Source organism: Cricetulus griseus, chromosome 6, assembly GCF_003668045.3.
Source record: "Cricetulus griseus strain 17A/GY chromosome 6, alternate assembly CriGri-PICRH-1.0, whole genome shotgun sequence".
NCBI classification, from domain to species: domain Eukaryota; kingdom Metazoa; phylum Chordata; class Mammalia; order Rodentia; family Cricetidae; genus Cricetulus; species Cricetulus griseus.
Genome location: NC_048599.1, coordinates 12,836,917 through 12,859,379, shown reverse-complemented (window position 1 = coordinate 12,859,379; position 22,463 = coordinate 12,836,917). Strand labels below are relative to the sequence as shown.

At 53.1% G+C, this 22,463-nt stretch overlaps 1 protein-coding gene across 1 annotated transcript in view; it reads right to left on the bottom strand.

The window, feature by feature from the left end:
* Positions 1-2,174: 2,174 nt before the first annotated feature.
* Prex1 (phosphatidylinositol-3,4,5-trisphosphate dependent Rac exchange factor 1) overlaps positions 2,175-22,463 on the bottom strand; it is a 157,596-nt gene continuing 137,307 nt past the window's right edge. Inside the window, exons 23-40 of the mRNA XM_027423375.2 lie at positions 22,133-22,294; positions 21,371-21,581; positions 20,647-20,923; positions 19,106-19,297; positions 17,913-18,001; positions 16,408-16,490; positions 16,208-16,298; positions 13,918-14,046; positions 12,377-12,418; positions 11,308-11,528; positions 9,671-9,770; positions 8,716-8,859; positions 8,506-8,620; positions 7,117-7,183; positions 5,673-5,845; positions 4,667-4,769; positions 4,399-4,466; positions 2,175-3,060 (exon numbers count right to left, since the gene is read on the bottom strand). Coding sequence (XP_027279176.1) covers positions 3,018-3,060; positions 4,399-4,466; positions 4,667-4,769; positions 5,673-5,845; positions 7,117-7,183; positions 8,506-8,620; positions 8,716-8,859; positions 9,671-9,770; positions 11,308-11,528; positions 12,377-12,418; positions 13,918-14,046; positions 16,208-16,298; positions 16,408-16,490; positions 17,913-18,001; positions 19,106-19,297; positions 20,647-20,923; positions 21,371-21,581; positions 22,133-22,294 — 2,310 coding nt within the window. The 3' untranslated portion in view covers positions 2,175-3,017. The remainder of the gene's footprint in view (positions 3,061-4,398; positions 4,467-4,666; positions 4,770-5,672; positions 5,846-7,116; positions 7,184-8,505; positions 8,621-8,715; positions 8,860-9,670; positions 9,771-11,307; positions 11,529-12,376; positions 12,419-13,917; positions 14,047-16,207; positions 16,299-16,407; positions 16,491-17,912; positions 18,002-19,105; positions 19,298-20,646; positions 20,924-21,370; positions 21,582-22,132; positions 22,295-22,463) is intronic.

Genomic DNA, 22,463 nt, shown 5'->3' with positions numbered 1-22,463 from the left:
CAGCCTCCAAAGCCACAGAGAAACCCTATCTTGAATCCCAACCCACAAAAAAGGAAATTGAGCCTCTGAGGGAGGTGATGACATCCCTCCCAACAAGCACAGGGGCTTCCAGGTCAGGGAATGACCTCAAAAGTCCCAAGACAGACGCTCCCAGCCTGCTGACAGTCCCACCAGACAGACACCCAGGCAGCTGCAGCAAGCCATGTCAGGTGTGGTGTTTATGTCCCCAGCTCTTCCCACCAGATCCAGGAACAAACGCCAGTGGCTCAAAGTCACAGACACTCTACCTCTGGTCTCTCTGCTTCACTTCTGAGGACCTTCTGTCTGCAGATCTTGGGGCCTGATTCCTGCGCACACCTCAGACTCCCTGGCAACTCCAACCACACACAGGCGACAGCTCTTGGTGACTTTCCTGAAATCCGGATGCTGGCTTCATATGATGCAGAAGACACTATCCCACGGCCCAAAACCCTGGCAGAAGCCCTCGGAGAGTTCAACAGTGTAGGGTCATTTGAAACTGGAACTGAGAAGCAAGGTCACCTCCCAGGGGGACCCAGTGCCCTTCGGGGTAGACCTGGGACAGGCAGAGACTATGAGGGACTCTTACATGAGAAAGAAGCAGGGGAAAAACACTTTTTCCAATGTGTGGGAAATGAGGGAAGAAGGAGAGGAAGCAGAGGAGGAAGAGGGAAGAAAAAGAGGAAGGGGGAAGGCTGGCCAAGGCCTGTAGGTCAAATGCAGTACAAGAAGTGACTGGCTTGGCTGGGCCTATAAATCCTGGTGACTCATGAAGCCTAAGCAGATGAAACACCTACAAAGAGCATAGAACCCACCTGGGCCTGGCCTGTGTGTAGCAGGGATGGTCACCTTATAGGGACTCTTGTGATCAGCATATTTGTGGCTGGCTTGGATTCCAACTGTCTTGCTGCATTTTTAAGATTTGTGTGTGTGAGGGTCTTGCCTGCAATCTACATCTGTGCACCACATGTGTGCCTAGAATCCAGAGAGCAGAAGAGGGCATCAGATCCCCTGCACTGAAATTATAGATGGTTGTGAGCTATGTTGTGAGCTGTGCTGAGCCCTCTCCAGGCCATTAAGTGTTAAACCACACTTTTGCTCAGATCCCATGTCTCAGACACTGGGACAGACAATAGTTCTATGGCTACTTTGGATTTGCCCTGCCCTCTAAACACATGGAAAACACCCACCCAGAACAGGGCAGGAAACCTCTAGAAAAATACCAATCACATTTCTCTCCTGTCAACAATGAACTCAAGAGCTTAGAATCCAAAGGAAGATTGGAATTCAATATAAAAGTCGTTATTTGTTGTATGGGACCTGTCACATTGGCGTTGTTCACACTGTTGGCTCAGGGCCACCGACCTCCAGGTTAGGTGTCTGAGCTGGAAGCCATCCCACGCCCATTCACCACCAAACAAGCAGACCACACTTTATTTGTATTATATACTGACTTTTAATAATAATAAAAAATCTATCATGAATTTAATGAAAAGAATCTGTACATTTAAAATAAACCAGGCATGATACCCTGGCCCTCGGGGGTCCTTCCCCATTCCCCTCAGCAGGGTTATTTAACACGGGGCCCTGATTCTCTGAACAAACAAAACACATCAACAAAGTGGACTCTATAGAGAAAGCTGGCCCCCGGGGACTGAGAAGACCATACTCCCCCAACCCATCCTGACAGCCCATCCTTACAGCCAGTCAGAGGTGACAGGATCCTCCTCCTCCTCCTCCTCCTCTTCCTCCTCCTCTTCCTCCTCCATGCTAGCATGCCCCTCTAGATGTTCAGAAATCCGGGATGTGACAAACAGCCAAGGGGTACCCATGTGCAGACCTCTACCCAGAAGGTAGACAATGGGTTCCTAACTGGTTCTCCATGAAGTCCCAAATGCCCTGCTCTGAGATGGCAACATGAAAGCAAATGACATACAGCCCAGCCCTAAGTCACAACTCAGTCTGGCCACTTCTCTAACCCTGGTCCAATCATTCAACAACAAAGGTCCAACATGGGCCAGATGCCGGGGCGCTGAGGCAGGGGAAGGAAGCAGTGGGCCCTGTGAGCCACATCTCACGATCGTAAGATTTTAAAATGGAAATAATGACATCTTAATTTTTTTCAATAATTTAGTTTCTTTTTTCTTTTCTTCTTCTTCTTCTTTTTTTTTTTTTTAGTAGAACTGAATAAAGTTGCTGATACTACTTTACGTTGGTCCCGTTAGGCAATATACTTTCTCTGAAATTTAAAGTGTCAAAGACATAATCATAAAACTTACGGGAAGGAGAAACTCTTGACAACACTAACAATAACAATAAGAAAAAAAATACAAAATATAAACCACAGAGATGCTGTGCCATATAAACTAACATCAGAGCCAATCTGGTACCCAGAGCAGGCAGCTCCGATTCCAATGGTGGTGGGTCATGTTGGAAGCTAGCAAGTCTCTCAAGTGTCCACGAGGTGACGGCTGCTCAGCCCAGTGTCCCTCTCCTGGCAAAAGCCAGGCTGTCCCGAGTCTGCTGGGCTGGTTAGTATGGGGAAAGGGACATGTCTGGAAGCTGCAGCCAGGGCAGGAAACAGGCACAGTCTCCGGGAATGTGGACCCGGGAGGAACCCCAGGTTCAAAGTGCAGCTTTGCCATCTGAGGAGCTGGGTCTTCAGGCCTCCAGCTACCAGACCCTGTGACTTGTCCCTGTGTAGGCAGGGGACTTGGGTGAGTGTAGGCATCCAGGCCCCAGCTACATTCATGAGCTCTGGGGGCCCTAGCAGCCCTCAGGCCTTAGGCAGAAGTATGGAGAACCTGCCAGCCCAGGGGTGATCAGCCAGTTCAGGGAGGGCATGTGCGCAGAGGCTTGTCCTGGACGGTGACAGCAAGGTTCAGCTGGGTAGATCTCAACACAGCTATGGCAGAAACCTCAGGTCACCTTCTAGCCGCTCCGTGTCCCCCAGTATTGCAGCTGCAGAGGCAGTGGCCGAGCAGGGTGCATGTTGGTGTTCAGAGGTCTCCATCCACCGGAGGCTGGCAGAGGCGGTAGAGGCTGGCGGGCAGAGACAGAGAGCATGAGGAGGGGCCGAGTGTCTATCACATGGGGCTACTTCCTCCTTTATCTATCACGACAAGTAATTCATACCCAGAACAATACAGAGAGTGGTAAGTACCCTGTCCCCTTCTCCAAGGTAGATTCTGGCCCTCTAGAGCTATGGTTCTCAACCTCTGGGTCACGAGCCCTTTGGGGCTGCATATCAGACATTTACATTATGATTCAGAGCAGTAACAAAATTAGAGTTATGAAGTAGCAATGAAAGCAATTTTATGGCTGCGGTCACCACAGCTTGAGGTCGCAGTATTCAGAAGGCTGAGAACCGCTGCTCTAGAGGCAGGCAAGGCATTACCAAATGGCATGTGTACTTGGATGCTTATAGGGTATAGACACTGGGCAATAGCTCTAAGCTGCCCCCCATCTCAGAGTTTGAGCCTGCCCGCTTGTAGCCATGATGGCTCCTTGGTTTTGGAAGGGCTGCAGAGGAGGACACTGGGTTATGCCTTCAATGAAGGACTGTGTGCTGGGCTTCAGGGAGAGGCAGCCACGGACAGGGATGATTTCAGGGGTGGGGGACCAGACAGGAGGTCACCATGGTGAACTTGAGAGAGCAATGACACAGTGGTGACAGTTAAATGTCTAGGTCTAGACTGTCTGAGGTCAGCATTCCAGCTCTGCTACTGTGTGACCCCCAGCAAGATACTGAACACCTCTGGGCCTCCGAGTGCCCACCTGCCGATGGGGACCTCAGCAGGACCTTGCTTGCAGGGCTGCTGTGGGACCGACTGGGTTCATGCGAGGGTGGATGGCACCATTCCTGAAAGGCCAGGGGCCACAAAAGCATGAAGACAAATTGGCAGACCAAAGGGGAGGGAGCAGGCTTCAGGGGAGGGACAACAGCAGACCATCAAGGCCCTGATCAGGGACACACTGGGGTTCTGCGGGGGCACTGCCACTAGGAGACACTGCCTGAAGCCACTATTTCAAAACAGTTATTCAGAACTCCCGGGGGGTCACTGGCAGCAGGGTTGGCAGGGACTAAGGAGTTATGACCCCCTGAGGAGCAGCAGGAGCTAGTTGCTGAAGATGACAGAAGGCTGTTACCACAGGACTGGCAGAGTCACCATCAGGGGTTGAGGAGAGAGCCCAACAGTGGATCAGTGGCTGGGTAATAGGTTAAGCCATGGTTGTGATCTTTAGAGTTCCCATAGTGAGAGGTGGCCCCATGGAATACCGGGGGGCTCTCATTGGAGTGAGACCCAGAGTCTTACGCCAAGCAGGCTTTGGCCTTCCTGGGAAGATGACAAAGGTTGGCAAGGGTGGGTGGCTACTCACCGTGGTGCACCTTGGGGCATTGGGTCCTTGATTCGAAGGTTTTTGGCCAAAATCTCCACTCGAGGACCCTAGGAGGAAACTGCTATCAGACCTGGGCTGTGGAGCTCAGGGTACAGGGGAAGCAGGGAGCTGGGCGGGGTAACAAGCGTGAACAGCTGAGATTAAGCAAGGTATCTGGGGCTGAGGAGGACCTGTCCCAAGATGAACCACACCCCACAGAGCTGAGCTCAGGATCCCCGGCCACGATGCCCACGGTGTGTGGCCTTACCTGCTTGCGCATGATGTCTGTGGCCTGCATGACACACTTGGGCAGCAGCCCGTGACTCCGTGCCAGGATGGCTGCCTGTTCCAGGGACACACTCAGGGTACTCCTGCAGCGGGTAAAGACAGAGGTAAGACAAGGACCACTTCCTGTCCACCACTGCCTCCCTTCCTCCCATGATCCCCAGGTACCCACTGTCTCTCAGGGAGGTTCCTGGATCCTCCCATTCAGTCCTCCTGGAAGCCATTACCTCTCATCCCCTCAAGGCAAGCTACCCACTCCTCCCTAAAGATGAACCAGGGACTTCCTGGAGCTTTCTACAAGAGCCCATAGCCCCAGGCAGAGGCCACTGCGAACACTTAACTGAGGGATGGTTCTTGGCAGTTTTCTTAGGGGATCAGAGAGGGCACAGAGGTGTGTGCCTTAGGTCTGCTCCTGGCCTGGGCTGGGAGACAGACCGTTTGCATTCTTAATCTACAACTTCATCCATCCAATCTCCCTATGCCCTATACCTCAGTTCCCTAATTGTAACACACCAGGCCTCCCCTGAGATGGTGTGCCAATCCCTGTTTTGTAAGACACTCAGCAGTGTCTTACAGCCTCTGGCTTCTACCTGCTGCTTATTCCTCCCCACAATCATAAGGATCACAAATGTCTCTAGACTTTGTTGGGTATCCCCAGAAAAGTGAAATTGCCCCAGTTGAAAACTCTGGGATAGCTTCACACTGGCTTGCTAGTTACAATGAGACAGCAGTTCCCTGGGTGGACAATGGCAAGATGAGGAGCTCATAGTGTCTCCCTTCTCAGTGAGCTAGAATCAAAACAGTGCAGGGTCCTCCCAGGCTCACTGACATAGGCTACTCCATTTCACCATCAGGTAAGTCGAGGCCCAGAACATGGGTACTATAGCACCAGGATTTGAACCCAACCTCCCACCTCTGTGCATGAGTCCCCAAATACCCAGAGCCTACCCAGCCCTGCTATGTCCCATCTGGCCTTAGCTCAGGCTCACCGCTGCATGCCGGTGCCACACATGGTGATCTGGCACGCCCCCAGGCGGTAGCAGAGCTCAGAGGAGATGGGGATGAGACCGGCACCGAGGCTCCCAGCAGCGCCAGCTTTGGGGTGCACGAAGGACTTCATGAGACGATAGAGTTCATCCAGAGCATTGATGGGACGTATCAGCTGCAAGAGATGTGACAGGTGTCCAGAAGTCCACGGTCCCGAAACCTGCACTGGCCTCCTCTATCATCCTTCTAATCCAGCGGATCACAGCTGCCTCAGCCTTGTCCTTCCAGAGCTCAAGAACCACCTGTAGCTCCCACTGCCCTGTAAGCTGGTGTTGCGCATTTACTGTTTCAATTCTGATCTTCCAAGCTGGCTCTTCCCCTGCCAGGCGCTGCCCCACCTAAGCCTAGTGGGTAACATCTTTTATCCTCTCTAAACCTGTCACATCTGGCTCAAGAGGCCTCTCCGGAGGACAAGCCATTCCTTATGCTCAGTCTTCCTCAACCCTGTGTCATTATGACACTCCGGTTTGTAGCCAACAGACTACAAAATCCCCAATGATGGTGCCCACGCTCTTTGGAGCTCACAGCCTCTGAGCCCCAAGGCTAGTTCCTCACAATTGGTTCCAAGTTCAAGGCCTGCACGGCACTGGGGAAGCAGGCCAGAGAGATGCATTGTGGGTGAGAGGCAGAAACCACTCAGGCCCATCATGATGCAACAAAACTGACCCCGTGGCTGGATCTCAGACCCTTCCGTTTCTCTGTTGGCTTCTCTAGATGGGTACGGAAGCCTCGATCGTGTCATCCTTAGACAGAGGACCAACGAAGCACTAAACTGGTGAGAACAGACTCAATGCTTGCTCCTCACCAAAAAGCCAAGAAGTGACAAAGCTCTAGCTTCAACGGAGAATTTCTGATCTCTAAATGCCTGGTAATGACCTGAAGCAAAAGGAAATACTGTGGGAATCCACACTTGGAGTGACAATCAACACACTGATCCTTAGGGGTCTCAGCTCAAGAAATGTGACAAAGAAAGGACTCACAAGACAGCCCCCAAGCAAGAGTATGTCACGCAAGGAAGTCATAGGACAGCGGTTCCCAGTCTTGCTAATGCTGTGGCCTTTATATAGTTCCTCATGTTGTGGTGACCCCAACCATAAAATTATTTCATTGCTACTTCATAACTGTAATTTTGCTACTCTTAAGAATCATAATGTAAATATCTGTTTTCCAATGGTCTTAGGTGACCCCTGTGAAAGGGTTATTTGGCCCCAAAGGGGTCAGGAACCACAGGTTGAAAACCTCCGTCCCAAGAGAAGAAAGCAAGCTGCAGGGGCTGTGTGGGCTTAGGGACTTCTGGGTCTGATTCTGTTTACGGCTAACTCAGCTGGTAGTGACCCTGGCCCAAGTGTCCCCACCCTGCCCAAGCTTCCAGGGACATCAGCACACCTGGTCGATCTTCACAGCTGTGGTCCCGGCATCTGTGGGGAGGTTGGACCGCTCCAGGTAGAAGGCCCTGAAGGAAACAGACGGGGCTGAGGATCACGCACACATAGCAGCCATGCATGCACACAAGTGCACACACACAGATGCACACACACACTCACACGCTTTGGCCACACCCCTGTCCTGAGTCGCAGCCCTACAGCTATAGCCCTGCATCCTCCTGGGACTCTCAGAAGGAAGTCATTGAGTGCCTCTGGGGGCTGTATGTGCCAATGTCACCTGTTCCTCCAGTAGCCCTAGGGAAGCAAGAAAGGGCCTCTGGCTTCGATGCCACCTCTGCCTGACTGCCCTGGACAGCATTCCCATCCCTGCTTTCTCTCTTCTGAACATTTTGCAACTGGCACGCCACTGTTCTGGGTTTACAAGCCTATGCTTTCTGCTCCCTCTAAACCCTTCTAGTGGGCCAATTAGAAAGCACTGGCCCTTTTAACCAGTCTGTGTCTTCTGCCATGCCCAGCAAAAAAGCCATGAAGGATTCAGGAAGAAAACTGTCTTGACTGTGTGTGAATAAAACTTTATTTACATACAAGGGATGAGCTGGATTTGGCAGCCCAGCCTTGACAGAACAAGTGTTCATGAAGAACAGGACTGCTTTCTGAGTCCCAGGGCAGTGCAGGGCCCACAGAAAGTCTCCATGAGCACTCTGAGCAAAGGAGAAGTGGTGAGTGGCCAAACAGACACAGGACAGACAGTGGCAGCAACAACTAAGTTGTAAATTGTGCCCTGGGTCTTATTGCCTAGTAAATGTACGGAAGCTTCATTTTCTAATTTGCAAATGGTCAGAGGAAACCTGGGAAGACAGTGCCCTTTTCCAGGAACACCCCCCCCCCATTCCCCGCCTCTTGATATTGCAGAGAGAGCAATGAGTCAGGACTCAAGAAGGGCCACGGCTGGGAGCCTGGTCTGGGGTCTGGTGAAGGTGAGATTATGAGTGTGTTGGAGGGCGTGGCTGTGGGTGTGGCTGTAGTCAGCTCTTAGCTGCTTTCCTGGCCCCCGATGCACTTCCCCTGGACAAAGTTGTGTCTCCTACCCTCTCTATTTCTCTCTGAAAGTTCTCAGCACAGGACCTGGTGCTAGGAGCCCCATCAGCAACCCTCCCTGCACAGGGAGGGATAGGCTGAAGAGACTGGGCTCATGTTGCTGTGTGACCTGGGGCAGGCTGCGTAGGCCTCAGTATAATCAGCTGTACAATGGGTTAGCAGCGGCCCCTGTGCACAGTGCTGTGTATGCTCCAGAAGGTATCAGGTTTGCCCATGGCTTTGCAGGATGTGCCCTCACCTTGGGGCTCCCTCCCTGGACTCCTGCCTCACCCTGCCAACCCACAGCAGCTACCTGAGCTTTCTGTAGTACTGCTGCACCTTCTCCAGGGACTGGGCATTGATCTCCTGTTGAAGGTCCTCTGCAGCCTGGCTGCCTGGGGGCGGCGGCCCTTCTACATTCTCCAGAGCTACAAGGGAAGGCAAGGGAGGGTAGGGGTTGGGTCTTAGGAGGCTAAGTGGCCTCACCCACCTCCATTGAGGGTCCCCCAGCCTGGCTGCTCACCTTTTGTGAAGAGCACAGTGTGCAGCCTGAGGCTAGCCCCGCCCTCCAGGCGGGAGGGCAGCCTGGAGAAGTGGAAGCCATCCAGGTAGAAGACTACCTTCAGCGCCTGCCTGCTGCCCTCAATGTGATAGAAGACGTTGGTGTCTGGGGAGGGTGAAGCAAAGCGGGGTGGCTCACTAAGAGGGCCGGAGGGGAGGCTGGACAGAGCTGCACTCAGGAGGACTAACCTTATACCTCCAGTCCTTCTGACTAATAGAGCCTCAGACCCTCTTGTCTTCCCAGCCTCAGGGTGGCATGCTGGGGTTTCTGTTTCCACAGAATGACATCTGAGGCCTTCTTGCCCCAACATCCCAGTGGGACAGTCTCAACCCCCCCCACCCACCCCATGCATAACTTTGGACAGCCTCTGTGGCCTCCCCCTTCACCTGCTCCCACAGCCCCTGGCTCCCCACTGCTTTCTTCTTGGTCCCAACACTGACTCTGCCCCTGGGGAGAGCTGGCCACAGTGTCTTCAGCCTCCTCAACCCTGTCCTGTGAATCCCTTGCCTGGCAGCTCAGAGCCCCTCTACCTGGCAAAAGCTGTCCAAAAATGGGCCCCGTAGCTTATCAGTGCCCATAAGGAAGAAAATGCTGACAAAATGTGACTCAGGGCCTATACCTGCACCATGCAGGCATCACTAACTAATCACAGCTTCTCCCAGAGCCCTACCCAGCCTCCAGATAGGAAGCTGCTGTCAACTGAAGACTCGGCCTGGGAAGCAGCTAACACACCCCTCCTTTTCCACATGCTCCCCAAAAGCCGACTCTGAGATTCATGTTGGAATGTGAGTCTTGAAGAATTGGAAACTAGTCAACTGGGGCTGCTAGCCTGGCAGCAGGGGAGAGCCAGGGTGGCTCTGAGCAACGTGTAACTCTCGGGGCAGGAAGGGAGGGCACCATGTGACATGTGACTCACTGGCCACTGACGTCTCATCCAGCTGCTTAAAGGAGAAGGTGACATTGTCCAGCTCTGACAGGGTCACCCAGATGTCCTCCAGCATGGTCCGTTCCTCCTTCTGCAGGGAAAAGATGTGGTGAGGACTCGGATACCACCCTGTCCTGGGCTTCCCTGGAAATGCCATGCTTCTCACCTATGAAGCTGGCTCGGCTGTGGGTGCCCTGAGTGTGGCTCTGCATGTGACATCCATCCTACCGCCTGTCTTGTGCCCCATATGGGTCAGAACTCATCTCTACTCTGATTCGCTGTATGGCCACACCAAGCACCATCTGAAACCCAGCTGACTCTATGAACATCTGTATTTCCTTTCTCGGCCCCTCAGACCTGTTCTGACTACTGCCCCCAGGCTTTCTGCACCCTGGTCCCCTAATCCATCCAGCAGCATGACCAAGCCTGATATGCCAACCTTCAGGACACAGTCTGCCTCACTCCAGCCTCCCAGCCAACACAATTCCAGCCATTTCTCACCAGGCCACCCCAGAGGGGTCCTTCTCCATACAGTCCCCTAATTGGCCCTCCCCGGGATCACAAGCTTCCTTTTAAAACTTCAGCTTCTGAGGTAACTTTTACCTGCGAACCACCCAACCAACCTTGCTTTCCCAGCCCTCTGCCTGCTCCCCTCCCGCCACACAGGCCTCTCTGCTCAGCGCCTTAGCGCATGCGTACTCTTCCTAGACCATCATTCTGGGTGGCAGAGGCCACGGCTCAAAAGCTGCCGCCCCAGAAAGTCTGGCTTTGACCACTCGCTCCTGAGACACTCCCAAGCCTTCAGGCTTTTCTGAGTTCCCTCCCGGCTTGATGTCTTCCCTCCCTCCTCTCAGTCTTCTTCTGCTAGGAAGTGAGCTGCAGACCCAGCAGCCAGCTCGGTGCTGGTGACAACAGTGAAGGAGCTGAGTGGGTCTAGTGTTCCATCCTGAGAAGGGTTTAGTGAGGGCTGGCATGGGGTAGGGGTGGGGTGGGGCATGCTTTCTGGGCCAGAGGCAGATCTCCTGGAGACCAGAAGCAGTGCTCATCAGTGGCCAGCAGGGGGTGATCTCAGGTGGCCAGTGGCAGTCTCTGGAGCCCCTTGCACTGGAGCAGCTATGGGATGCTGAGCCAGCACCTCTGGCTGCTACACAAATTCTAAATGCAAGTAATACCTCCCCCCCACGCCCCCCCAACTTTTCCAAGACACCTGCCGGCTTGTGGCTCAAAACCACAGGTTTGTGCTATTTCTTTTCCTTGTCTGTCTGCTTCCCTTCCCCAGGGCACCACAGAGCAGTGGTTCTCAACCTTCCTAATGCTGCAATGCTTTAACACAGTTCTTAAGGTTGTGGTGACCAGCCCAACATAAAATTACTTTCATTGCTAATTCATAACTAATTTTGCTACTGTTATGGATAGTAATGTAAATTATATTGGGAGACAGAAGTTTGTCAAAGGGGTCGCGACCCACAGATTGAGAACCATTGCCTCAGCGTATATGGATTATTGTCCATCCACAAACGCCCAATTCTAACAGTAAATGGTCAGCAAATCACTACCACAAGAACCCCTGGGTAACAGGAGCCCGCAATAGTGTACCTCCCATGCTGCCACCCTCCCTGGCCACTTACCACAGTGGCTGGTGCCAGCAGAGACTGCCAGTGCAGCAGGACGCCTGTGGCTGCCACCTGCTCCAGCCACTTACGGCTGGCATCGCGGCTGCTTTCTTCATACTCGCCATTGTTGTTGTACCGGTAGTCAAGGGCCGCCAGTAGCTGCTCTGAGAAGGTGCACACAGCAGCCACCAGGGCCTGACAGAAGACAGCATCCCGGCGCAGCTGCAGCTCCGTGTCTGTGGGAGGTGCAGGGGCCTCTGGGTGAATCGGCCTGTGCCACAGCACCTCCAACCTCAACCCCCACACCTAGGATCTGGCACACCCACAAGGGGCCAGTGGGGAATTCTGAATGCACAAAAGCCAGTTCCACAAACATAAATTCTTCAGAAGCAGACATATCCACTCTGAATTCCACTATCCCACTGCCCAAGTATCTGCTCCCTGAAGAAACAAACGTGTGGTCTTTTCCAAGGCCATGTCCAAACCCTGAACCATCTGTCCTGCCACGAGCCACGGGCCCTCTCAGCCTCGGCCACATGGACACTAGCAATGCTAAGCTGCACTTCAAGACCAGCCCTAAGAATGTTCTCCCTGGGCCTCACCACTCTATGCCCTGCCCCCTATTGGCACAGCAGGATAAAGGACCTAGGCAATGCAGAGTAGTTGGTCACTTGGGGGAGAGAAGGCAAATATGGAACATGTACCCCTCATCCCCCCACACACCTGAGGCCTCCTGCAGCCCATCCTCCACTCCTCCAGGGCTAGGCTCTACTGACTAAGGGCCTACCTTCCTCACCCTCTGTCTTTTGCTCAGAATCCCTGTCAACACCCACCAGGCCCAGTATGTAGCACTGAGCAGGGCTCCTGTTCCCAGGGCCTGAGACTAGTCTCCTGCCTGACTCCAGAGAAAAAGGTGAGGTTCAGGGAGATTCTGGTGATGCTGGGAGCAAAGACTGCCTCCCAGTGCAAGCGCTGAGGGGCTCCAGTGGGACACTGTTGATCAGCAGATGGGCATTTCCCCAGCCTGTGGCCTCAGCACCCACTGCGACTCCCGGTGGGGGGGGCCTTCAGAGCCTGTTCTCACCTGTGCACTTTAGCAGAGCCAGGAGCAGCTGGTTCTTTCCATCTGGAAGGAAGAAGGAGAGAGGAGGAAGCTGAGCAGGGCTGGCAGAGGCGGTGGCCAGCCAGTGGATGCATGCAGCACACGGGCTCTGGCCCCGCACAGATGCTGTGGTGCCTGAGCTATGCTCAGAAGTAACAACGCATGCTGGGTAAGTTCCAGAGCCCCTGGACATCAGCGATGGAGCCCCTACTGCCAGCCTTATCTGTCCCTATATCCCCATCACAGAGGATAAAGCCAACAGTGTTGTCTCTTGAGTCAAGGATCCTGCCCTACAATGTGTCCACATGTTGCAGAGGTGCAGGCACACACGCAGTCTCTCTGATCGACAGTCAAGTGAACAGCCACCGCGTGCACCCAGGCACAGCCCTGCCCTGTGTGGCCAAGGCTCACTTCTGCCTGAGAGGTACAGGCACACATGCAGTCTCTCCAATCAGCAGTCAAGTGAACAGCCACCGCGTGCACCCAGGCATAGCCCTGCCCACCCAGGCACAGCCACGCCCTATGTGGCGAAGGATCACTTGTGCCTGAGAGGTGTTGAGCACTCAGCCACTTCAGAAATTCTCTTGGGTCCAAAAATCCTCCAAGAAAATCGGAATGGCCGCCAGACTTGGTACTGAAACACTCATCCCTAGTGAGATGCAGGGGAGGTGCTCTGGAGGGGTGTGGGGACAGCATGAGTGGGAAGAAGCCACTCCTTAAGGACATAGCCATGTCCGGTGGTATCTCATGTACCTGATGTAACTAACTGACTCATTTGTCCTCATAGCAACATGTGACGGAGAGAGTGTTGTGAGCCTGCAGCATTCACTAAGAAAAGAAGGCCCAGAGAAGTCAAGGAAGGTGTAGAGTCACACAGCCAAAAGTGGCTAAGAAAGTTTTCCTTGCTGGCAGACAGATCCCAGACTCATGCTAGTAACCTACTTCTGTTTAGAAACCGGAATGGCTTGGCTCGAGACGGTCATACCTTTGCAATTCCTTTCTCCTGTTCCAGCTGCCCTGGCCTGAGTTGTTCTAGCCTGGGAGTTCCTGACTTAGATGCCCAAAGGTTCAAATAGGTAGATGTTTGGTAAATACAAGTGTAAGGTACCTAATGTCCTCATTCAAGTGAGGCCACAGGGCAGCTGGCTGCTAAGGTGTCAGGAAAGGGCAATTGCCCGTATCATTGACAACTCAAACCAGTGAGCTTCAGTGTACAACCTTGATGACAAGTAAGAACCCAGATGGAATCCAGTTTTGGGAGCCGAGGAGGAATGAGTTCCCCAGGCCAGCCCATGACTGTAAGAAGCCTCAGCTTAAATGGCCCCGTTTCCAGGCTCCTCCAGCCATACAGAGAGCCTGGGGCCTCACCAGGTCGGGACATTCACTAGAAAATGGCTCTGCTGCTCTGTCCCTCCTTAGACATGAAGACAGGGACACACAGATAGGCCCATTCCAGACAACCTCACAACCTACATCAGAATCAAAGGCCACCAACAAGCGTGACGCCCTCCCTACCCACGGACCTTCCACATATCGCTGGATGTTGTCCACTAGGGTCCTGATGGAGCTGGGCAGGTTCCAAGGGTCCTCCTGGATGCTGATCTGGATCAAGTTCCGCCCACGGACCGTGCACTCTTCTTTTTGCTTGAACTCTGGGACAACAAAGTGGCATGAAGTCAGAAGAAGGATGGAGGCACAAAAGCCCATGACCTGTCACCAGATTACAAAGCTCACTGCCATAGACCAAGGAAACTGACAGTGCTCATGGTATTAGCTGGCTGTGGTGGTGAAAATATGGTGAGCACCACAAACCGCATCCGGGACAGACACTATTAATTGCTCTCAGCACTCCCTCCCTCTAGTCCCCCCATGGCTATAACCAAGCCAGTGCAGACATTACAAATCAATCAGTGCTGGTTCTCCTAGAACTAGAGCTGTTGCTACAGGCTTCTCGGGTACGACCTCTCTGTAGACACAGCCAACTGCTCCAGCCCAGGCATGGAGCAGGAAAGACAAGAAGTATTTAAGGGCAGACAGGCAGGCTGTGAGGTTACTGGGCCTTGAATCTGCCCTGAGCAGGACCAGTCTAAGGTCAGGCAGGCACTCAACACTGTTCAGGTTTCTGAAGACACCTGTGGGTTGTTCCCTCCATGCCACCTCTGACTTCTGAGGCCCATCACTAGGGAAGTGCTCCCAAGACACAGGAAGGACAGTCCAAAGTTCCCCGATTCTTTGCCACTTTGACCCTATGGTGGCTGCCTATCTGAATCCAGTCCCCTAGACACACAGTGGGTAACCCCAGAAGTCAGGAAAGCAGTGACTCATCTCAGAGTCCCAGTGTCCAGAGCAGGCCTGGTGTAAGCAGGAGTCGGTTACTGGTGCCTCGGTGAAGGAGTGGACAGGGGGCAGGAGGGTGGAGAAGTAGGTGGGGTTTGTGGGTAGACGGTGAATGTGGGTGGATGGGGCGGTAGAGAGTGAGCAGGCAGGTGGGGGAAGGGTGTGTATGAATGATGGTGAAGAGATGGATGGACAGACAGCAGGCAAATGTGTATAGATGGATGGCTGGATGTGGGTAGGCAGATGGACGGAGGGTGGATGATAATGGGTGATGGATGGACAGATGGATGGGTGATGTGTGAATTTGTACAGGTAGATGAACAGATGAACGTATGGGTAGGCAGATGGACGGAGGATGGATGAGTGGATGTGGGTTGGATGTGTGGGTGGGCAGCTGGATAGAAGGTGAGTGATGATGGATGGATGGATGGATGGATGGATGGACGGACAGATGGACAGACGGATGGACGGACGGTACAGGTAGATGGATAAGCGGGTGTGGTTTGGATGTGTGGCTAGGTAGCTGAATAGAAGGTAGATGATGGTGGGTGAGTGGAAGGTGGGTGGGTGGATGGATGGACGGACGGATGGACGGTCGGTTTGTGAATGTGTGCAGGCAGATAGACAGGTGAATGTGTGTACACGGGTGGATGGAAGGTGCATGATGGGAGATGGATGCATGGGGGGTAGGTGAGTGTGTACAGGTGGGTGGAAGGGTCGATGGGTAGGTGGACGTGGGTTAACAGGTAGTGAGCAGAGGAACAGAAGGTGGATGGAGGGAGGGGTTGGATGGTGGGTTGGGAGACGGGTAGAGAGATGGAGGGTAGGTGTATGGATCCGGGGTAAATAGGGAGGGAGAGAAATGGCCACACGGCTTGAACGTGTGAGTGGGAGGGCCTGGGATGCTCATCTCTGCCTCTCCCATCCTTTGGAGAAGGGCTAGGTCTGATGCCAGGGAGGCCCTTAGCACTTCTTTTCCTCAGGAAGTCCTCTCAAGTAAGCTCTGAGCAGGCACCAGGACCAGCGTGTGCAGAGGACATTTTTGCTACGGTTTTAAACAGATTTGTGGCTTTGGTTTATCGCTAATTAGCGACATGTTATATTGGGTTTTCAACTATATGAAGCTTAAAATACAGTGTTTATGAAACTAAATTTCTAATAGGGAGAGTTTTGTTTAGTTTTTAAAAGTTACATCACCAAAGAAAAATAGACCCACAAATGAAAATGATTAATGCTGTGATGCGCACAGATTCTGTGAGTACAGCTGGCTGAGCACCGGGACTGAGGTCATGCTCCAGGCTGTCCCCTTTTCACCCTGCAGGCCCAGGAAAAAAGAAATAAATTCTTGGCTCGGTCTGAACAAACACAGAAGTGACCTGGCTCTGGCCTGCAGCGTGGAACCAAGACCCTCCCAGAGCTATCACACAGATGAGGAACAGAGCCCACATGTGGCCATGTCCTTCAAAGTCCCCTCACCTTGCCAGCTGTGCTCCATGGGGCAATGCTTGGTCTCTTCAAATGCCCTGTTCATCACAGGGCCCTTGAGCAGAGCATGGATGGAGTCCACCTAGGGACAAGAAGCTCCCGTGAGTCCAGGAGGGGCCTGGCACCCACAGTGTGCCCCCAACCCCAGGGTAATGAGCATGATCCAAGGCACAGTGGGACACTGGTCCCACCTGGTTGAAGAGATGCTCCAGGCAGCCGTGAAGTTTGTCCTGTTTGTCAGATGGGATGCGCATGTCACAGGGCAACTCATCCCCTGGTACAAAGACAAGATCACAGCCATCAGCCTCGGCTGTCCCCTCTTCCCGATGAGTTACCATAGCTACGGAGCTGCAGAGCCACAGGGAATGTGAATCTGACAAGCCCAGGCCCTGGCCAAGCCCCTGGACCAAGTCTTCATCCTTGTGAGACTCAGTTTTATCATCTGTAACCCGGGTCATCGGCACTGAAGCCTTGCAGGGTTAGTAGGTAGGTGACAGCCTCCTTCCTGAAAGCCAAAGAGAGAAACTGTGCAGGCTTCCATCCATCACTCAGCTAGCACTTCCTTCCCTAGAGTCTCTTTTTCAAAATGTATTTAATTACCCTTATTCATCTTCTTGGGGGTGGCTTGGGGCTCATGTGGAGGTCAGAGGACAACTTGTGGGAGTCGGTTTTCTCCTTCCATCATGTGAGTCCAGTAATCAAGCTTGGGTTACCAGACTGGACAGCCACACCCCTCCACCCCCGGAGATGCCTCATTGGCCTTTCTCGACTTTAAAGATGGTGTCACTCTGTGCACCCAGGTTGGCCTCTTAACACACTATGCAGCCCATGCTAGCCTCAAATTTCCAGCAATCCTTCTACCTCAGCCCCTTGAGTGCTGGGATTACAGATAGCAGTCTGTGTCTTCCCAGCTCCCTCACACGCGCAAGCACCCTCGGCATTGCTCCCGGGACAGCCTCCCACCCATCACACTGCTCATGTGATACACGCATGTAAAGTCTGCTGCTCACCTCCACTACCCTTCCTTCTACTACACTGATAGAGAAGTAAGATACGTCTTCATGCACAGACTTCACTGGACACACAGGAAAGGGAGAACTGATTGGTGGCCTGAGACCCAGTAGGCTGGGACCTCATGGAGGACAGGTGGTCTTGAACCTTCAAGGGACTTTTCAATAATGAATCGTGTAGAGGTGAAGCCTGGTCATGAGTTTGTTTTTTTGTTGTTGTTGTTGTTTTGTTTTGTTTGTTTGTTTTTTGCAGAGCTGGGGACAGAACCAGGGTCCCATGCATGCTTGCCAACTGTTCCAGGGTCCCATGCATGCTTGCAACTGTTCCACCACTAAGCTACACCCATGACACATGATTTTTTTTTTTATTATTATTAAAGTCTGAAGCAAATAGACTAAAATGAAAAAATAAAATCTGCAAGTGTCTGGCTTTGGCTAAATGTCCCCAGCATAGCACCATCTAGTTTATAAGGCAAGGCCAATGTCGGTCCAGCCATCCACCTTCAAGCCCACCTTCTGGGGACCACCAGACAGTAGCCCCCACACTAGCAAACGCCCATTCCTTGATGCTGAGGGTGATGAAATGCAACAGAAAAGGCCTCAGGTCCCCAGTGCGACCTCTCCATCGCACACTCCCCAGCAAAGCCCCTTTGAAGGCCATGCTCTCATGGCCACCGCCTGCTCACCAGAGCCCATCTCGTCACTGCCCAGGTAGGAACTGTTGCTTCTCACGCTGGTGTACGACAGGACAGAGTCACGGTTGCTGTTACATTCGCTGCAATGGGACAAGAGACACCCTGAGTCACCTTCATCCCAGCTCCTGGAATCTAGCTTCTGGGGGGTAGACAAAACTCCTTGCCTTGAATAGACCAGCTAGAGGCAGCATAAGGCCAGGCCAGTCAGCCAGTATCCCATGTCTGAGCTAGGGGAACTCATTTAGGCCCAGCTCAGTAACACATACGGGGACTTTGTTCACTCAGGTGTCTTAGTGTCACCCAGGTTTCTGAGCACCTCCAGGTTCTCATGGGGCCTGAACAGACCTGCCCACACCAAACTTGACCAAAAAGAACTCAGCAGGACAAGTGAGCAAGAAGCCTTGCCAACACTGCACCAACAGCTTTTTGACAAAGGAAAAATAGAGCCAAAGACAGGAGAATGATTAAACCAAGAGGTGGGGGGGATCTGAGACGATGCTCCGAGGACACAGAACACCAAAGTGGCCAGGACATCCTGCCATAGAGACACTGGGAAAGGTGGCCATGGGGACCAGGCAGATCTCGTGAACACAGGAGGAGACTGACCACCTGGTGGGCTGGCAATATTGTTCCCTCAATCCTGTGGCTTCAGACTTTGCCCACACACTGTAGGCTAAGACAGACTCTGACCCAAGAGTCAGACACCACGTAATTTTCCACTGGGGAACCCCAGTTCTCCGTAGTAATGAGGGTCACCTGTCACATCACAGGAAATTCTGCTTTTTGTCTGCTCATTAATTAATATCCTGCTGGTAACCTCAGAATAAGTGTAACAACTGCAGGAATGACAACCCATCCTCAGAGGCAGAAAATGTCTCCCTCCCTGGATCTACAGAGGCCCCCCACGCCACAGAACCCGGACTCTCCTATACCTGTGAACATACAGAGTAACAGAATGAATGGTGTCCATGTGCCAGGCTCCAAGGGCTCAACTCAGGGCAAGGGAGTCAAGGAGGCATTCTGGAATGTTCTCGGGACCCTGCACCCCCACCCACCAAACACACACTGTCAGCCCCCAGAGTCTGACGTCCCTGCCCCCTACTTCTTGAGAAATGTCACAGTCTTGACTTTCCCACAAGTTGGAAGTCTCAGTTGTCCCACGGCCTGCCTCAGGTCACACACACCTGTAGGAGTCACGGTAGCTCATGGTGTCATGGCCTGAGTCTTCCTGCTCATCCTCTGACACCTTGAAGCACACCTTCTTGATGCCTCCATGGTCAGTCCTGTCCACTTCGCTCTCCTCACTGACCGGCGGGGAAGACGAGGCCTCCTCCGCCAAGGGTGGGTCACAGGGCTCTGTGATGGTGGACAGGAGCCTGCCGAGCAAGGCAAAGGCCTTGAAGGTGAGGATACAGGCCAGCAGGACACTGCCAAATGGGGGCGCAGCTTCACCTCATCTCTGACTCTGGGGGGCGGGGGTCACCCAGCATCTCTCCCTCCCTTGGAAGTCCCACCAGCAACTCCGTGGGTGCCCAGTGCTACCTCCTATTGGACCTGGCTATAAACACCTCACACGGGCTGGGGATGTGGTACCAGGCACGGAAGCCCACACCTGTAGTCCCGGCACCCTAAAAACGTTATAAAGAACTTAAGGCCAGCCTCAGCTACATAGTAAGTTCTAGGCTAACCTCAACTCCATGAGACTTTGTCTCAAAAGGAAAAAAAAAAAAAGTAAAGAAGAAACCCAGAGTCTGAAGGTCAAAGAACCTCGGTTACAGCCACCAACTCTGCCACTGTAGCAGGTCAGAGTGCCTCAGTTATAGCCACTAACTCTGCCGCTGCAGCACACCACTGGCAGAAAACTTTTATTTAAAAGTAAAGCAGGTGGTGGGCAGATTCTGGCCTCTGGCGGACAGCTACAATGAGTATCTGGTAACAGCATCAGCTTTGCAGCTAGACAGGGCCCTGCTGACCCTCTCCCACGGACATAGGTTAACGTAGGTTAGAGGCAAGTTATTTCCTCCTCTGGAAAACAGGGTAGTATCAGGATCCACGAGGCAGGCTGCTGTGAGCATGGTGAAAAAACATATGAAAGACACAGGACATCACTAGTCCCTGTAAGGGACTGTAAGTCTGCAAGAATTTTAAATGTTCCCACCAGGGGACACTGGGCAGTGTCTGGAGACAGTCTGGGCTGACAACTGCAGGACGAGACCATGATTGTGAGCAAGCAGAGGCCAGGCGTGCTGCAAATAGTCTGCATGCTCAGGGGCCCCAAAACATGGACCAAGCTAGGAGCCTTCCTTAAACCCGACTGCAGTTCTCAGCACACCACACAGAATTAACTCCCCTCAGCATTGTCTGGTACCTGGCCTCACACAAATCCTCTGACTGGGTCCAAAACGTTCCTTCCAGGCAGCATACAGGAAGCAGGTCCCTATACTGGTCCAGACACTGTTCCTGGCTAATGTATTTCTAAGGTCTCTAGATCTACAATGGTTCCTGATCTTCCTCCTCCTGTCCCTCCTCCTCCACCTCCTCGTCCCTCCTCCCTCTGCTCCTCCACCCCTCTTCCACCTCCTCCTGTCCCTCCTCCTCCTCCCCCTGCCCCTCCTCCTCCACCACCTCCTGTGTCGATCAAGATGGCTCCCATGAACAATGATGTCTAGACTGCAGAGAGGGTGGGGCTGAGAAGCCCCAACGCCCGCCCGGGGCCAGGCCTCACCTATTGATCTGGGTGACATACTGCTTCATCTCCTTGAGGGCCACGTCCAGCTTGGTGAAGAGCTGCAGGTACGCATCCTGGATCTCTCGGTCTTCCTGTCTGAGCAGAAAGCTCAGGCCCCTGTCTTGCTGGCTGGGGCCACCCCTGGCTGACCAGAAGCTGCTGTCACTGAGACCCTGGCCTTGGGCGTCCCCGTCTACTGCAGACGAGCAATTCCAGGATGGGGCAGCCATGGTGGTAATACAGTGCTGTGTGTAGGCCATGGGGTTGAGGTGGCCTGCAGCGAAGGTGGGGGGGCTTACTCAGAAATGGGCCCAGACTCAGAGGAGACCCTGCCTGAACCTCTGGAGTGAGGACTACAAACAGCAACTTTGACCTTTATGACACTCTTGGAATACTAGGTCACACTGAGAAGAGAGCTGCCATTTGATGATAATACATTTTAACTACTGAGGTCTTTTCTCCTGCCTGGAGTGCAGACATGGTGGCAGGTACTCTGGCAGCCACATCCTACCACGAGGGGCATCATGAAGTTGAAAGACCAAACTAAAAATAGAATACAGAAAGACAGGAGCCTGGGTCCCTGGTCACTACAGAGCCACTAACACCTGGTGACTACAGAGCCACTAACACCATCCTGGACAGTGGCCTTCTAACACCTTCCTGTTTCCTCATCTGTAAGATGTGAGATCTAATAAAACTTCTGATAGACACACGGAAGTACCTTGTTCTGGGTCAAGGCCGATGAGGGAGGGTTTGCGTCCGAAGCGGATGCTGAAGGACCTGCCCACCGAAGGGGTGGTCTTGGGGTAGGACACTTCCATGAGGTTGATGTGACAGTTGGTGGGGCAGAAGTCCAGGCCACACAGCGGGTGGGGCTCCAGGGGTGCCTGCTTGAACGGGGGGCTGACCCTGTTCTTCAGCTGGACGGCAAACTGAGAGGTGGGGACAAGGGAGTGTGAGGTGGCATCAGGGGGTCCTTGAATACCCCTGGAGCCACTTTATCCCGGCTTAGACCCGATACTCCCAAACGGAAAAGCTGTGTCCTCCCAGGGACAGCCTAGCAGAATCTGTGACACTGAGTACTGACACGTACTCTTTTCTCTATTGTAGCTGTTGTAATAATGTCTTATGAACCATGTCTCATGACCCTCAGTTAAGAGGTTCAAGCACGGTCACCTCCTCAAACTATAATGCTTGGGGCAGGGCAAAGCAAGGGACACGCAAAAGGCCAGGAGCACCCTGGGAATCCACATGGACAGGGGATGCTGCAGTTTGAGCCACAAGGCCATGTGGTCACCCACCAGCGAAGGCCCAGCCTCACAGTGAAGTGGATGTGAGCAAACAGATTCCCATGGGAATTGCTTAGGATATAACCTGGATATAACAGTGGCTGGAGTTTACCTATGGCCTGCCACGATTGAGCCTGTGAAGTTTAGTCTCGCTCAGGCGAACTGGCAGTAAGCAGAGTGCGGGCGGCACATACCTCCTGGTAGCACCTGATCCTCTGGCTGATGCTCTCCAGCTTGGTGTCACAGATATTATGGAACTCATAGTGGGACATGGTGATGATGGCGCTACTTAAGACCATGAGCCGCCCACAGTTCTGCACGAAGACGCTGTCGTCCTCAGCGAAGGCCTCAAGGATCTGTGGGAGGGAGGACAACTACTGAGCATGCCTGCGTCCCATGGGGGCAGAGAGTCCTTACCTGTAGGGACCCTTTTTGCACCATGACACCCTTAGAGGTTGGGGTTGTGACACACCCATTTTGGAGAAAGGCAAAGTGAGGCAAAAAGACAGTAACCATCTCCCCCAG